The sequence below is a fragment of the Calypte anna genome, chromosome 13 (genome assembly GCF_003957555.1).
Source record: "Calypte anna isolate BGI_N300 chromosome 13, bCalAnn1_v1.p, whole genome shotgun sequence".
In the NCBI taxonomy this organism is placed as follows: Eukaryota; Metazoa; Chordata; class Aves; order Apodiformes; family Trochilidae; genus Calypte; species Calypte anna.
The window spans coordinates 17,079,063-17,095,407 of NC_044259.1; the positions used below are offsets into that span (position 1 = coordinate 17,079,063).

Consider the following 16,345-nt stretch of genomic DNA (forward strand, 5'->3'; position numbering starts at 1 on the left):
AGGGATTCTTCCCCTCCAGCAAGGGATATCTGAGACTCCCAGAGGACAGAGCTCCAGCACCATCCCTGCCCCTCTCCAGCTCCCCTTTGGTCCCCTCTGGTCCCTCCTTGGTCCTGGCAGCTGCTGCCCCTTTCTCCAGGGGTGTTGGGGTCTTTAAAGGAACCTGGGATAAGAGGCAAACCCTATCATGGCCATTAGGGGATTAGTAATGGCTTTAAGCAGGGAAAAGTGATGTCCAAAGTATTTGTTTCCAAGGAGCAGCTTTTCCAGCTGGCTCTCTGGCTGCTGCCTGCTCCAGGGACACAAAACATGGTAAAGAACCCCAGAACAGGGCCAGACATCACCTCCCTGGGCTCTATCCAGGGGGCTAAATGGGCAAAATGGGGCTGAAAATTCATCTGAATGGTTCCAGCTGTGAGTCTGCCTGGGACTGCAGCTTCATTATTTATTCATTTATATTAATATCTGAGAATCTGTGGCATCAGAACCCCCCGTGCTGTGGGTGTGCAAAGGGAAGGGAAAGGAACAAGGCAAGAAGTCAGTGACCCCCAGGGAAAGGCAAACTGGGGATTTTCCCAGAGGGGCAGAGACAAGAGGCAATGGGAGAGCACTCCAAGAAGAGCAAATCACTTGATAGCAAAAGATGAGAGAGGAGAAACTGGAGCAACAGAGAAAGCTGGGAGAGCAGAGCAAGGGAGAGGTGAATTTATCCATGGGGTGGGGGCAAACAGAGGGCTGAGAGGACAGGAGGAGTTCTGTGGTTGTGTTTGGGGATGGGGTGGAAGCTGGAAAGGGAGAGAGCAGACAATTAAATTTTCAGGTGGAAAAAGGTTGATTTTTAAAGGAGAGCCTCCAGCTGGAAGCACAATAAAAGGCAATGAAAAGACAACAGAGCTGTGGACTGACTTTTAAAAGAAGTCTTAGGGGTTGGCTGAAACCAGCAGAACTTCCTCATTTAAGAATTAGTTATCCCTTTGCCTGGGGATTTCTCTCCTTGACATCCTGACTGGTTTGTCAGGCTGGGGCCTGGGGATGCTGTGACAGAGCTGCTGTCCCTGGGCTGGCTCAGGATGCCCCCTGCCTCCCATCCCTCTTGGCCCTGCTGCACCCCCACAGCTTTTGCAGGAAGCATCCAGCCAAGGATATAAATTATAACCAAGGATATAAATTCAGGTATAATTCAAGCTTTTCTTTTTTCTGCCTTTAAACCCCATTTTTCCAGTTCCTCCCCAGAGCCTCTGGGGCTGGAGCAGATCAAGCAGAGCCCACTCTGCCCCTGCCTGGGACTATCCCTGATATTCCTTGGAGCTGAGGTGCAAAGGGCTTTGAAGGCATCAGGTTCAGCAAAGGAGGGATTTGTGCTGGCTGGGAACCCAAGGAGGAAGCAGAGGATTGCTCAGGAGCAGCAGAGCTACCAGCTGGCAAAGATTTAGAGATGAAACCTCAGCAAGTGACTGAGATTCCCTGTATAAGTCCTTATTTCCTATTTATCCATCTATCTATCTATCTATCTATCTATCTATCTATCTATCTATCTCCTAATTTTATCTTACCTGCCAGAGAAGGAAATCAGGAATCTGGCTCCTATTATTATTGGGTTTTTTTGGTTTTTCAGATTCTTCCTCCTGAGGTTTCTTTGCACCCATGTCGTTTGTGGCTGGGGGCAAAGGGGAGCTCACAACTTATTCTACCTTGTGCTCAGAGTAATGAAAAGCCTTAAAATAGCTCTCAATTATCAATTGATTGCAATTAATTGGAACAGCACAGGCTGACATGGTATCTCCATGTCTCCAGAGCATTTTGGTGTTCATGTGTTCTAATTTTCACAGACTCAGGGATGGTGTCCCCAGGATCACAGCCAGCTCTCAGCAGTTTGTGGTGGATTCCTCAGGACTCAGGAGGAATCCAGCAGCTCTGGCTCTGCTAGAACAGGAAAGGGCTGATGCCTGAATGCAGGATTCACAGCCATGTATCCAACTTTCTCTGTGCCTCCAGAGAGAGGCACCGAGTTTTCTGGGTGGTTTTACCTCCTGTGTTTTAATGAACGGGGGTGGGAATCCCTTTCCCTATAAACATCAGGAATACACAACCTGTCCCAGCTCCTGCCCTGGGCTCTGCCTGCTCCAGTTCATCTCCTGCCAGGGGCTCCCATGGAGCAGGATTTGGCTCTTGCCATTGATCAGAGGAGCAGGGAAAGCCCTCACTGTAACCCAGGCTGCCTCAATTCAGTCCAACTTCATTTATGCTCAAGAAATCAAAAGCCTGGAGCAGCAGGAGGTAAGAGGAAAGGTTGTGTCAGGACAAGGTTTTAACGAATCAATAATAATGGAGAAAAGTACAGAAAAACCCTCAATTTGAGGGGTTCAGGCTGGGCTTGAGGAAGGAAGATGTTGGTAGTAGCAGTTACTAATCCTCTGGCATCAGACTTAAATGAACTTGACATCTTTGGCAGCAGGAGAGGAAAAGCAGACACTTGGCAGCAGAGGTTTCTGCCTCAGTTTGTGTCCCTTCCCCAGAGCAAGACCCACGCCAGTGCCACTGATACCCAAATCTTGTTTCTGACCCCAGAACATGGAAAGGGGAGCACCAGGCAATCCCTGGAATCCTCCTGGAATTCCTGCTGCTCCAGGACCCCTCCAGCAAGCCAGTGCTGGCTGAACTGGGACTGGGAAATCCAGGGGAGCATTGAATGGGTTCTGCTCTGCCAGGGTCTGGGGGGGCAAAGGCTTTGTTGTAGAGGATGAGAGGGGCTCCCAGGGAAGGGTTTGGGTCAGCAGGCAGCTGGGTCAGGCTGATGAAGAGGTTTAAAGGCAGATGGAGGTGAAGAGAACATAATCAGCACCAATTAAAAGTTCCCAGGTTTGATCTTGGGGTGGAAGGAGGGGGCTGTGGGGCTCAGGGCTCATCCCAGCTTCCAGAACCCTCTGACAAGGGGGTGGCCACTGCTGAGCAACTTCCCCCAACCCTTTGGTTTTCACAGTGCTGCTGCTCGACGTTTGGAGCCTCTCTGTCCTCTCAGGGTTTTCATTTCATCACGTGTTCCTCCGAGAAAGCTCTGGATAGAAATACTTTGGCTCACTTCATGTGCCTTCTGGTATTTTAACACCAGGTCTTGCATTTTCTGTGCCATTTGGAGGACTCATCTTTGTTTTCAAACAGATTCGGTGCACTTAGAGAAGTTCATTTCCAGAACTGAGTGGTTTAGGGAAGATTCCAGGAGTGCTGATAAGGTGACAAAACACCCCTGGTGTGAGGGTCTGAGCTGGCCAGGGATGGGCTGAGACCCACTGGAGATCTCTCCCCTGGCAGAGACACCAGGGGTGAACACTTCAGGTGTTGGCACTGGGTTGGCAAGTCCAGAACATTTAAATGGCAACATTTTCAAATAGAAAACTCTGATTAGTAGAATTAGAGAGATCCAGGAGTCCTGGAGAGTGGCTCAAGTCCCAGCCACCAAGCAGAAGGGTAAAAATATTGGCTGAGCTCTCTGGCTGTGCCTGGCTGGCTCTGCTGCTTCCCTCCCTCCCTCCCCCCTCGATGCTGTCTGGGAACATATGGGAGAGTTCAAACCAATAACATTGCTGTCAAGTCCTTCCCTGGTTTTGTTTGCTTGCTGAAATTTTACTGAAGATGCTTGATCCTAAATGCAAATAAACCTGCAGCACCCCCTCCTGCTGCCAGCACCAGCCCAGAGCCAATTACCCACCCAGCATTTGTCACTGTTCCTAAGCTTTACCTTGGTAATTTTATTTAGACAGGGGCATTTTCTGCTGATAAATCTAGCTCGATTACTGAGTCAGAATGTATTTATTAAAACACCAATTAGGCCCGGGTCTCTCATCAATCACAGCACCTTTAATTCATGCAGGGATGCAGAACCTGTTGGAGGCACAGTGAGTGATGTAAATCAAATTGTCACCTGGCCACTGGTACCTCATCCCCAGGCCTGCAGGCAAAACATTTGTTATTTACCACAGGAACAGTGTGTGGTGTTTTGAAAAGCTTCAACACCCCATTTTTTCAGTGTTGAAAGGAGAACACCTGGCTTCACAGGGGTAGGAAACAAAGGTGAGCAGGGAGGGGGCTCAGGAGCGTTCGGGTGGGATGGGGAGCTTAGGGGGATGAGGATGGGTGGGGTGGGGAGGGGACCCTGTTTGGGTTAGGGGGATGGGGATGAGTGGGTTGGGGAGGGGACCCTGTTTGGGTTAGGGGGATGGGTGGGGTGGGGAGGGGACCCTATGCCACCTGCCTGGGTCCTGGCATCTGGGGAACTGTTGGAAATCCCAACTTTAATGGGCATCAGCTCCAGCAGAAGGGTTGAAAGGTGGAAGAGACAGCAAAACCCAAGAGCTGCTGGGAGGTGGAGGAAGAAGAAGAAAAGGGGTGAGAAATAGAAATAAAAACCCCCAAAGCAACAGCAAAACCCCAAAGTAGGAGGTGCAGGCAGAAGGATAAAGGGCAAAAGGAAAGCACAAATGGGGAAGAGTGGATTGAGAGGAATGGAGTAGGAAAGGGGCTCCAATGGGATGGTCCCAGGCTGGGAGTGCAGTGAAATGAGGCAACCAGGTGCCACTAATTGCCTGGGAGTGGCATCAGCTTGTGTCAAGCCCACCTGTGCCTGATTAGGGTGGGACCCACTGTGCATGAGCAGGATTAGGGGGCCAATAAAAGGTGAGGCTTGAAGCACAGGCTCAGCTCAGTCCTGAGCTAGCCAGCAGAGAGGTCAGTTGCTCTTGGAGCAATAGCACTGATCCAGGCTGGTCAGCCCTGAGGGCTGGAGGCTCAGAGCACTGTTTGTGAGTGTCTGCTGGAACACCTGGTTGGACCTTGAAGTGCTGTGCCCTAAGAGAGGTTCATCTTGCTACATGGGAGGTTGGGTCTGGGTGCTGAAGATACCTGGGAGCCTTGCCAGGAACTTGTGCTTTGTGTTTTTCTGTGCAAGAGAAGTGAGTTGTGCCTCTTCAGTATTAATTCTTTGTCATCACCATAGCTGTGGCAACAAACCTGCCACTCATTACTCTGTAAAACAGGCTCAGCCATCCCTCTTTCCCTGGGAAAAAAGCAAAAAACAAGCCACCAAAAAAAAAAAAAAAAAAAAAAGGTCAGTAAGAAAAAACGCCCAAACCATCCATAAACCCCCCCCAAATCTCAGGAGGAAGGTCTGTGGGAAGCAGGGAAGCTGAGTAAAAGGAACATAATTCTGAGAGCAATGAACTCCCTGCCTGTTGAAGCTGCCCAAGAACATCTCCAGCCCACTGCCTCTTCTCACACACCAGCATTTACTTTTCTTCCAAATCCAGAAGTTTAAAAAAAAATTTGTTTTTAAATTTCTTTCAGGACTGGGATTTTAACATCCATGCTGAGAGATCACAGCATTGTGGTTTTATGTCTGAAATGCTGTAGCAGGCAGTTAACTCTGTGCAGTGTGGTGTGAACAGCAGCATCTCAGGCAGTGATCTGGGTGCTGAAATGCAGAGAGGAATTGAAGCTTTCCCAGTGCCAATGTCATCCACACCACCCCGCTCCTTTAGAACATTTCTGTTCCAAGGCAGCAGCATTTATCAGGGTAAAACTGCCGGGGAAGGGCTCACCTCTTCCTCCTGGGATCTGCCAGAGGTTTCACACTTGGTGCTGCTCCCTCTGTGTTCCCAGGTGGGCTCAGGCTGTGGCTCAGGCTGCAAGGAGGGTTATTTGTTTCCTTTGTGATAATTTGCAATACCTGGGGGTGAGGGGATCACCTGGGACAGGTCGGGGCTGAACCTGGTGCTGGTCCCAGAGCTGGGTGCATCCAGAGGGTAAAGCAGGGAGGGACTTCTGGAGAGCATTGAGGTTTGGATGGTATTGCATTTTCTGTCTGCTTTTTTTTTTTTTTTTTTTTTTTTTTCTGGGTGACCCCGTGCAAAATCCTCCTGCCCAAAGGTCCTGGTGGCCCAGCCTGCTGCAGCAGTGGGGCCTGGGGTGGTTGGAGACCTCAAAGTGTGGTGGAGGGGACAGGGTGGGGGATGAGGTGCCCCTCAGAGCCAGCCCTGTCCCCTTTGGAGCCTTCATCCCGTGCTGAGCACTGCAAACCCCAAAGCCTGAGGGATGGATTGGGGTAGGGTCTGATGTAACTCAGTGTCAGAACTTCTCCCTCCTTCCCTCTTCCCAGGGAATTCCTGTTCCCTGCTTGCAGGGTGTTTGTTGGGAAAGGGGGTGGGGTGGGGACTGGTGGTTTGTGTGTCAATTACACATCTGAGGCTCTGCTGCTGCTTCAGATGCTGCTGGTAATAATGATTATAATTAGGGCACTGGGAGAGAAATGTGCTGAGATCAGGGAGAAAAGCAGGAGGGCCAGGGCAGAATTAATTAGCCCCTTTTATCCCGGAATCTCAAAGCATTTAGACATTAATTAATGAATTATGTGGTTAAACCAGGATGATGTTCAGCTTGGCACTGGGGTGGTGGCTGCTCTCAGGGCTCAGCACCCATCCTGGCCCAGCTGTGGGTGCTGCTGGGGTTGATGCCACTGCACCAGCTCCCTGGTTTTGGTGGTCCCTGAGCTCCAGCTCAGCCTCTCCCAGTGCTTGGCTCTCACCCACTGTTCTGCTGTTCTGCCTCAGGAACCCATGAACTGCTCAGACAGGGAAAATATTTCCCAGCAGGAGGGTGGTGAAGCTCTGGGAAGGTTGCCCAGGGAGGTTGTGGAGTCTCCATCCGTGGAGGTGGATGTGGCACTTTGGGGGATGATTTAGTGGTTAAGGTGGTGTGGGACTGGCAGGTGGAGTCGATGATCCTGAAGGTCCTTTCCAACCATGATGATTCAAGGATTCCATGAATTTCTGCCTCCTGGTGGGTGAATCTTCAGCATATTCACCTCTCATATTTATTGAGGTTTGGGCACCTCGATAGAAAAGAGATTTGGAGGGGCTGGAGGGAGTGCAGAGGAGGGCAGTGGGGTTGGTGAAGGGCCTGGAGAATGAATCTTCTGGAGAAAGGAGCTGGGACTGTTGGGTGTGAGGAAGAGGAGGCAAAGGGGAGACTTCATCCCTCTATAACATCCTGAAAGGACATTTTAGGGATGATGTTTGGACTGGGTGATCCCAAGGGGTTTTTTTCCTGATTGTGTGATTCCTGAGGTGAAATCCATCTCCTGGATCCTATTAAACTTCTCAAAGGCACATTTGGGGATGTTAGGGATGTGATGGTTGGACTGGATGACCCCAAGGGTCTTTTCCAACCTGTGCTTCATTAGGTGAATGAATCCTGGATCCTAACTAACCTCTCAAAGGCACATTTGGGGATGTTAGGGGTGTGATGGTTGGACTGGAGGATCCCAAGGGGTCAACCTGAGATTCTGTGCTTCATTCCCTGAAATCCTCACCTCCCACCTCCTCGTTACCCTCTCCAAGGCTGTTTGGGGGGTGATGGGGCTGCCTGCAGGGGGTAACCCGGGTGCCTGTCTGTCCCTCTTTCAGGAGAGCCCTCCCGCTGGTCCTCCTCGCACTGCGACTGCTGCTGCAAGGACGGCAAAGGGGAGAAGGAGGGGGAGAGCGGCACCTCCTGCAACGAGCTCTCCAGCTCCAGCTGTGACAGCCAGTCCGAGGCCAGCTCCCCCCAGGAGACTGTCATCTGCGGCCCCGTCACCCGCCAGACACACATCCAGACTCTGGACCGGCCCGCCAAGAAGGGGCCGGTTCCGATGCTGCAGCAATCCGAGATCCGCAGGAAGAGCGATCTGCTCCGGACTCTCACCTCCGGCTCCCGGGAGTCCAACTCCGGCAAGAAGAAGGTGGTGAAGGAGAAGCTCTCCATCGAGGAGGAGCTGGAGAAATGCATCCAGGATTTCCTCAAAATCAAAATCCCCGACAGGTTTCCCGAGAGGAAACATCCCTGGCAATCCGAACTGCTGAGGAAGTACCACCTCTAGGATCGGGAGGAGGAGGGGGGGAAGGGGAAGGGACATCACCTTGTCACCCTTAGGGCGAGATTCTAAGTGATACAGGAATAATTCCCGATAATAATGATTTGTTAGGAAAAAAAAAAAAAAAAAAAAAAAGAAAAAAAAAAGAAAAATCCATCTCTATAGTACTGCCTAATCTGCCTATTTCACCTTAACGTTTATAGTCGTAGGGCAAGGAGGTTTTTTTCCAGCCGTGGAAGCACAATGACAAACGCTTTTCCTAGGAAACTCTGAGTCTTACAGAAGCTGAAAACCTTAAGGGCAGAGCTGTACCCACAGCAGAGCTGCCCGGGGGAAGGGGGGAAGCAGGCTGGGGGCTGCACACCCTGTCCTGGGGTTTTGGGGGGCACGCCGGGTGTCCTGGGGATTTATTTGCTCATCAGATGTCCAGGGGACATGCACAGCTCCAAGAGCCCGTGATAATTTACCTTAAGCATGTGTATATGTATATATATATGTGCATATATATATCTGTATATATATATCTCTCTGTGTATATATATATATGTATATATATATCAATATATATTGCTTAAAGATTTTCTGTCTCTCCTTATAACTGCACTTTCTCAGAGAAGAGCATTTTTTTAGCAGTCTGTGGATGTGGATTCCATTTCTCCTTCAGGTCTTTGAGGGCTGAACAGCAGCAAACTCCTCTCAGTGTCTCTTTTCTTTTCCCCAGGATGGGTCAATGGGTTGCAGTGGGGAGCAGGGAACAGCTCCCGGGGGCTTTGTTGCCATCAGGAAAACATTCCACTTGTTTTGGGTGACTTTGTTCCCTCTGTGTCCTCCCAGGGTCCCCGTTGGAACAGCGGTGTCAGGATGCTGGCTTTAGGCAGGGCAGGGGGATGCTGGGGTCTGTCTGGCACAGAGGAGCAGATATCCCAAATTCCCCACCTCCCAGGATGGATCCAGGGGGATGCTGGAGGAGGGGAGCAGCCCGCTCCAGCTGGGAACACAAATCCTGACTTTTTTTCACCCATTTCACACCCAGAGCTTCCCCTCTTGAATTCCAGAGGCTGCTGTGGCCGGTGGTGTCAAGTGTGTGCCAGTGACATCTGATTCTTCCTTTCTGGGACATCTTGATCTGCCAGAAGAACACAGAGGGCTGCAGATCCCTCAGCTGCAGATGTTGTGCAGGTCTTCAGTTAATTATTTATTTTTTTAGTTAGGTTTTCTTCTATTATTATTATGCTATTATGATTTTACTATTACTATTTTGCTATGATTATTTATCATCATCATTAATTATAATTATTGTAATAATATTTATTTTATTTATTTTATTTTATTTTTTATTTTATTTATTTTATTTATTTTCCTGCTCAACTTTTCCTGTCTTTTGCCCCCTTTGCTCTGGCACCAGGCAAAGAAAACTGGGGATTGGGATTCCCAGCAGAGTGCAGGGCTGGGGGGGGGGGGGGCTCCCCCTTTTCTCCCCTTTTTCTTGGCAGCAGACTGGGAAAATCCTTTCCTTTCCCCCCCTCTGGATCATTCTCTGTTTCTTTTGAATCTCAGAAATATTTGGGCCGTGCAAGGGGTGTGACAGAGGTGCTGGGGATGGGGGGTGTGTGTGTGTTCCCAGTGATGCTGAGGGTTGCAGGGTGATTAATAACTGTAGGAAAATGAGACCAAACGAAACACGCCCCAGTGGGCTTGATTTATGTGGCCTTCATGTCTCCAGTTTTCCAAGGAAATGGTTATTTTTCTCTCCAGTGTGGCAGAAACAAAGGTCTCAAAGTTGAGTCCTCCCAGGCAAAGCTGGGTGGGGGCTGTGGGGTGGGATGGGGCTGGGGGCCCCCCCAAAGCCTGCACCCCCTGCTCACCTGTGGGAAAGGAGGGAGAGGGGGGAAAGGGAATGGGAATTCTAGCACTGCCCAGAGGGTGCTCAGCTCAGCTCAGCTCCAGCTCAGTTCTGCTTTGTTTTAGGGTAAAAAACAACCCCAAACCCCGTGTCTGTCCCTGGGAGATTTTTGGTGACTCCTTGGCAGGAAGCCAGGACGAGAGGTCAGTGACAGAACGCTTCATTCGTTTTGGGGAGCAAACTGAGCTTTGAGCTACTTTCCTCCCACAACAGAGACCAAACACGAGCTCTGCTGCTACTGGTTTGGAACCTCCCATTGACCTTTGTGGGGCCAGGGCTCTCCTGGAGCATTTTTCCCAAGAAAAGGGGAAACCTGTGTCCCTGAGGCTGAGAGAAAGCCATGGAAATGGGATCAATTCCCATTGCTCACCCCCTGCAGGTCTGGCTCTGTGGGGCTGGGTGTTTACTGGCCCTGGGCTACTGCTCAGCCAGAGCCCCGAGCCCCTTCCCTGCTTCTGCCTTCCCTGATGTTTTTCCAAGGATTTTCTTCATGTGCCCAAACTCCTTCAGACAGGACCCGAAGGCTCAGGGGGAGCACGGGAGTTTGCAGAGATCCACGGGGACCAAATTAGTTTATCTGGGTGTTATTTTATTTATTTTTTTCCCCGAGTTATCCCTTCTTGGCATTTAGGTGCTTCCCAGCACTCGGGGGGACACGTTTTGCTTTTTAATCCTCATTTTGTGAGGCCATTTGTTGTCTGCCAAGCTGGAGGGGAGGACAAGGCTGGATCCTATTGCAGTGACCATCAGGTACCCAGGACCTTCAGCCACAGCTCAGAAAGCCTGGAGAAGCTTTTCCAGCCCCCTGCCCCGAAGCCCTTCCCAGCATTGTGAGTGTGCTCCCAGACTTGACTTTCAGAGTACTTTATGCATAAGGCCCCATGTGTATCATGGTACAAAATAATTGTCCAGTCTTATGGATAGTTTATGCCCCAGCGGGGTTTTGTAGATTAATAGTAAAAAAAGAACAAAAAAAAACAAAACAAAAAAAAAACCAAAAAAAAAGCACTTTTAAATTATTTATATTATAAAAAGACATTCTTTATTTTTCTTGGCATCGATATCACTTAGCTAAAAAAAAAAAATAATTAATAAATGAGTTTATAAGTACGATATTACAGATTTTAAACTACTATAGCAAAGAGAAAGCAAGCAGGAGAAAGCAGAGCTCAGAGTTAAACAGACAGAACTTAACCGAGGTGAAGCAGAGGCCCAGGGGGTTCAGAAGGAGACACGGGGGGGGACGACACCCCCTGAGCCCCCCTGCCCATCCCTGACAGCCCAGAGGAGGGACAGGGACTGCAGGAGCCCAGCTGAGCAGTTGGGTGCTGGAGGAGCTGCCAGGGTGAGGTTTTCCCAGCCAAGAGAGGGGTTGGAGGGGGGGTTGGTGATGACCCCCTTGGGGTCTTGCCCGTGGAACATTTTCGGACCTCATACAAGCACTTAATTAACGACTTTGCTGAGGCTGAGTCAGTCTGTTGCACATTGATGTAGATTAAGTGGCACCCACTGAATTACCTCTCTACTTTCCAACGTGGTTCACTTGTACATAAGTGTGATGTCAAACTGTTTACAGGTTATTTTGTGAGTAATTGTGGAAAAAAAAAAAAAAAGAAAAAAAGTTTTAACTACAAAGTTAAAGGAATCGATTTTGCTGGAAGGTGTTTTAAAAAAAAAATAATAATGAATGTGCTTAATACAGTATAGACATCATTGGTTATGGTCTCACATGAATGCATGTAACTCCGTGTTGTCAGTCCCCACCAGTGAGGTTATTGGCAATATACTGCAGTCTGTGAATAGCAAATATGCATAAACTACTGTGACTCTGACAAATATAACTTGGTAACTGTTTCTACTGTGGTATGTAAAAAAAAAAAAAAAAGAAAAAAATGAAAAAAACAAAAACCCCTGTAGCTTTTAGCCTGCTGTATTTCCCTGGTACAGATAACACCACGAGAGACATGTTGGAAAAAAAACCAAAAAAAACCCCAAAACCCAAACAAGACAAAGCTGTGACCTGTGCAGAGCCACTGATGCCATGGCAGCTGCCAGGTAGCTGTGGGCCAAGTGCTAAAAAATGTCTATTTCTGGAGGCTGGGGGGTGGCAAATGGCCCTGTTGCTCTTGCCTTCTGCTCCAGCATCCCTGGGGAGCTGGTGGGGGAGATGCCCTCTGGTTCAGGCTGATGGAAAACGGGGAGATCCACTCCTCCCCCCTGGCTCCTGCCTGCTGGTCAGGGCTTGGCCACAGCACTGGGGACAAGGCCAGCTCTGGGGGGGCTGAAAACTGCACCTGATTTGTGTCTTGCCATTCAAATAACTCAGTGCATCTACGCTGTAAGAGCACAGACAATAAATAAGTTGGTACCCTTCAGCTGTCATAGATTTATATGCACACATTAAACCCTCAGCTAGGGAGATGCAGGGTTCCTGTTCACCTCTTCCCTGCAGGATGGGGATGCTTTTTCCTTGGAGGTTTGGGGTGTTTTGTTTCTGGGTTGGGTCAGAGCAGCAGCTGGGGTCCTTCTGCCTCCCTGTCCTGAGCAGAGGTTTCCAGTGCTGCTGGAAATTCATCCTTGCACCAGGAGTCACCATCTGCCAGGGTAATGCTGAGGACACTCTGGAATGCTCTTCTCCTCTGGAATTTCAGGGATTTCATGGTGAGGTTGGGGGGGGGTTGGTCAGAGCCAGTGCCTGATCCACAAAGGGAGAGAGCAGGAGGGGAAGGATGGAGAGGGAAGGGTCGGGGCATGGAGGGGCAGCCAGCTCAGGTCTTCTCCATGGCCATGCCACCCTTTAGAACCACAGAACCATGGAATGGTTGGGTTGGAAGGGACCTTCAGGATCACCCCGTCCCAAGGAGACCCCTCCCAGGTTGCTCTGAGCCCCATCCAACTTCAACACTGCCAGGGATGGGGCAGCCACAGCTTCTGGGGGTAACCAGGGGCTCAGCACCCCCAAATTAAAGAATTTCTTCCTAATACTCAACCTCAATCTCCCCTCTCCAAGTTTTAACCCATTTCCCTTGTCCTCTCCCTGCTTGTGCTCCTCCTTGGCACATCCCAGAGCCCATGGGTGCTGGGGAGGCTTCCCTATCCCCTCTGGTTTGGGTTTATTGTCACCTGTGGGTTTGTTGTCACATCTCCCCAGGGCACAGCTCAGGGGTTGTTGGGGGGCTCAGAGCTGCTGAGATGGGGGTTTTGGGAGGGGATCCTTTTCCAAGCTATATGCTGAGCATATGTCCCTAACCCACTGCCCACATACCCACTACCTTGGGGCACCCAGAGCCCCACTAACCCCATCCCAATGTTCCTCAGCTCTAAACACCAAACTCACTTTGCCTTCTCCATTCAAACCTCAAGAATTCCAACACAAACTCCTCACCCTGATGGGTAGAGCGTGGGCAGCTGGTGGGTGACATCCCCATAAAATCCATCTCCTCCACCCCTTTAAATTAATGAGCAAAGGTCTAATGAGCTCTGGGGTGGGGGGGAGCGGGGCTGCTCCCATCTGAGCACATCCTGCTCTGTACTGGGGGTGCTGGGGCAACACTGAGTCACGAAGCAAGGGCTGAGATGACAAAAATACCACTGAAAAATTCTCCTGAAACGCTCAGGGTTCTTAAAGCACAGCAAGACAAACAAAACTCCAGGCAATTGAACTGCATGTAAATGAGCCTCCTCCCCAAGAAAAACAGATTCATCAGAGACTAGTTAAAAATCACTAAAAGCATTAATACTATAAACACCTTCTCCCTGGCATAAATGTTACATCTTTCCAGGTGTTCTTTTATTATTATGCCCATTTGATGGGAGGGGGAGGAGGGGTGCAGCTATTGGGGTTATTTTGCCCCAGAGCTCCCTGCAAATCGTAGCCAAGAGGCACTGAACCCATCTCCTCTCCCCCAGTTCCCAGGCAGTGCTGTGCCAGATCTGAAACCTTTGATCAGATTTATTTTAGCCTTTACTGAAGCAAAACCTTCCCCAATTTCGAGATTCAGCTCTGTGATCCCTGTGAGTGCCCAGTTACCTGTGAAATGGAGCTGGGAGCTGCTTGGGATTAACCCCTGGAAGCACCCGGGAGGTGCAGGCAGTTGGAATGACACCAATTACTCACTGCATGTCAAAGCCAGGAGATTTCAGCACAGGGGATGAGGGGATGAGGATATTTCTGCAGCTGCTGTCATGGGTGGGAGCATCAGGTGCTGATAAAACCGACCCCAAGAGGCTGGGCTGGAGCCTTGTTCCCTCTTGTCCCCTCTCTGGGGGGGATGAGGAGGTAAGGGACCCCCAGGATGAATGTACTGGTGGAACCAGGGATGGCCTTGGCTGTGCCTCCCAAGATAAATCCTCAGTTTCCTTCTTTTTTTATTTATAACCCAAAGATAAATGGGCACAGCCCCTGCCCAGGACATCTGAAAGAGCAGAGGCACTGCCAGACACACATGGAAAGTGTCACTTCTGCTTCCCCCCTGACCTTATCTCTGCTACTTGAAGCTGTTATTATACTACTCTAATTATTTTTTAAAATCCAATAAAGACATCTAATATGTGTAATTTTAATGGAATGGTGTGCAGTTTAATGATATTACCAGTGCTAAAATAAATGGTGCTACTCCTGTAGCTATGAGCTTTTCCTTTCACCATTAACCCTAAAGAACTGGTCATGATCTAATTATTCATTAGGACCATTATCTCTCCCCCCTTCTTTCTTTTCTTCTCTTCTCTCCTTTGCTATCAGACCTTCTCTCTCTCATTGGGAACAACCACAGAATTTTGCCTGTGTTGCACCCCTGGGGGGGATGGACACAAATTGGTGTCAGAAATGACAAGAGCAAGGAACATCATTTTTCCTCTTGCCCCAGCCCCTCCGAGGTTATCCTCCCGTTGTCACTGGTGTCCCCAAGCTGGAGGAAGAAAACAAAGTCAGAAAACCCTGAACATGTCTCTACAGTACAGCTGAGCCCTGCCCACAAACCTGATGTGATTACCCACAGAAATCAGAGCAGGCTTCACCACCCTCTTCATGCATTTTCGAAGCTCTCAGCCACCACAAAAGAGAGGACTTTCCCTCCTTGCTTCATGTATTTTTAATCATCCACATCCCTCCCTTCAGGTCTGGGGTGAGCACCCAGGGTAGGGCTCATCCCCCTCCCCTGTCCCTCTGCTCCTGCCCCCTCCACCCACAAACATCTCCATCTGCCCAGCTCTGCAGAGAAGAATGAAATCCAGGTGAGGATGCAGGGCCAGGACCTGATTGCAGCTGCAGAGTTCCCTCCCCAGCCAGAAGACACAAGTGGGAACATTCCCTCCCCCCAGACTCCTGGGTACCACCAGGTACCAGTGTGAGTCCTTGTCCTGTGCTGCAGAGACCCAGGGTGGGGACAGCTTCCCCCTCCTGTCACCTGCCAGGGACACATCCAGAGGCAAATCCCTGGGTGCTGAACCCACCCTCAAAGGGTGAAACCCCCTCTGCTCCTTTGGGAGGTCTCTTTGGCCAATATTCCATCACTTAACACCCATCATGGTAAAAAAACCCCAGACCGCTGGGGCTCAGGGGGCAAAAACCCCTCCTGGTCCTCCAGGCAGAGCTGGGACAAAGGCAGCAGCCAAACCCCTTTGTGATTTCCTCTTCTATGCCCTGAAACAGAAAAAAAAAAAAAAAAGGATGTTCTCTTCAGGCCTACCTGGTAGGAATACAAATGTTCTGCTTTTTGTAAGTGCCCTAAGACAGTCTGTAAGTTCTTTCCAAGAGGATGAAGCCGAGGAGCTCTGCTTCCCAGCAATCTTTTCTCCAGGCAGAACCAGATTTTCCTCCTGCAGCTGTATTTCAGCTCTGTTAGGACTGATCATTTCCTCCGAGTTAAACCTGCAAAGGCATCCCAAATCGTGCATTTCAATGGTAGGAAAAAACCCTCCCCTAACTCCTTAAAGTTAATGATCTTCATTTTCATTTTCCACATATTTTGCCCCCGTAATAGTCATGTACTAAATCTTCATGAGGTTTTTATAGTTTCACCAAAGGAATATTAGCATAAATATTAGTGCATAATCTACTTTAATGGTCCCAGTGATTTTACTGTTATAGCTGAATGTATGTGGTGTCAAACTGAGGAGTATGAAGTTCTGGGCAGTTCTTGGGGAAATTCTGGGTCTGAGCTTGGGATGTAGAGATGCTCCTGGGATGTGGGGAAAGGTGGCCCAAACCCAAGGAGGGTTTACACCAGTGGGATGGAGCCTGGAAAATTCCCCCCATTTGGAATCCTCCCTCCATGGGATTGACGTGAAAAAAGTATAAAAAGGATCTCCTAAAATAAGAGGAGTGAGATGTGTGGATGCTGTGATGACAGCAACTATAAAAGGAGACAGCACAGGATTTTCGAGGGGAAGCATCAAGCTCCTGCTATTTTCCAACCAGATGATGCTGTCTCTAGAAAACGTCATTTCTAGAAGTTTTTTTTTTAGCCTGTTCTGATAGAGGAATGTTCTTTTCCTCAGGGCTTGTCAGGAGCAGAGGTGACTGATGCTGTCTGCAGAAGTAC

The 16,345-nt window shown here is 49.5% G+C and overlaps 1 protein-coding gene across 1 annotated transcript in view; it reads left to right on the top strand.

Moving 5' to 3' along the window:
- Positions 1-7,906, top strand: part of KCTD16 (potassium channel tetramerization domain containing 16) — a 33,465-nt gene extending 25,559 nt beyond the window's left edge. Inside the window, exon 2 of the mRNA XM_008495445.2 lies at positions 7,455-7,906. Within this exon, the coding sequence (XP_008493667.1) occupies positions 7,455-7,906 (452 nt within the window). The remainder of the gene's footprint in view (positions 1-7,454) is intronic.
- The last annotated feature ends 8,439 nt before the right edge of the window (positions 7,907-16,345 follow it).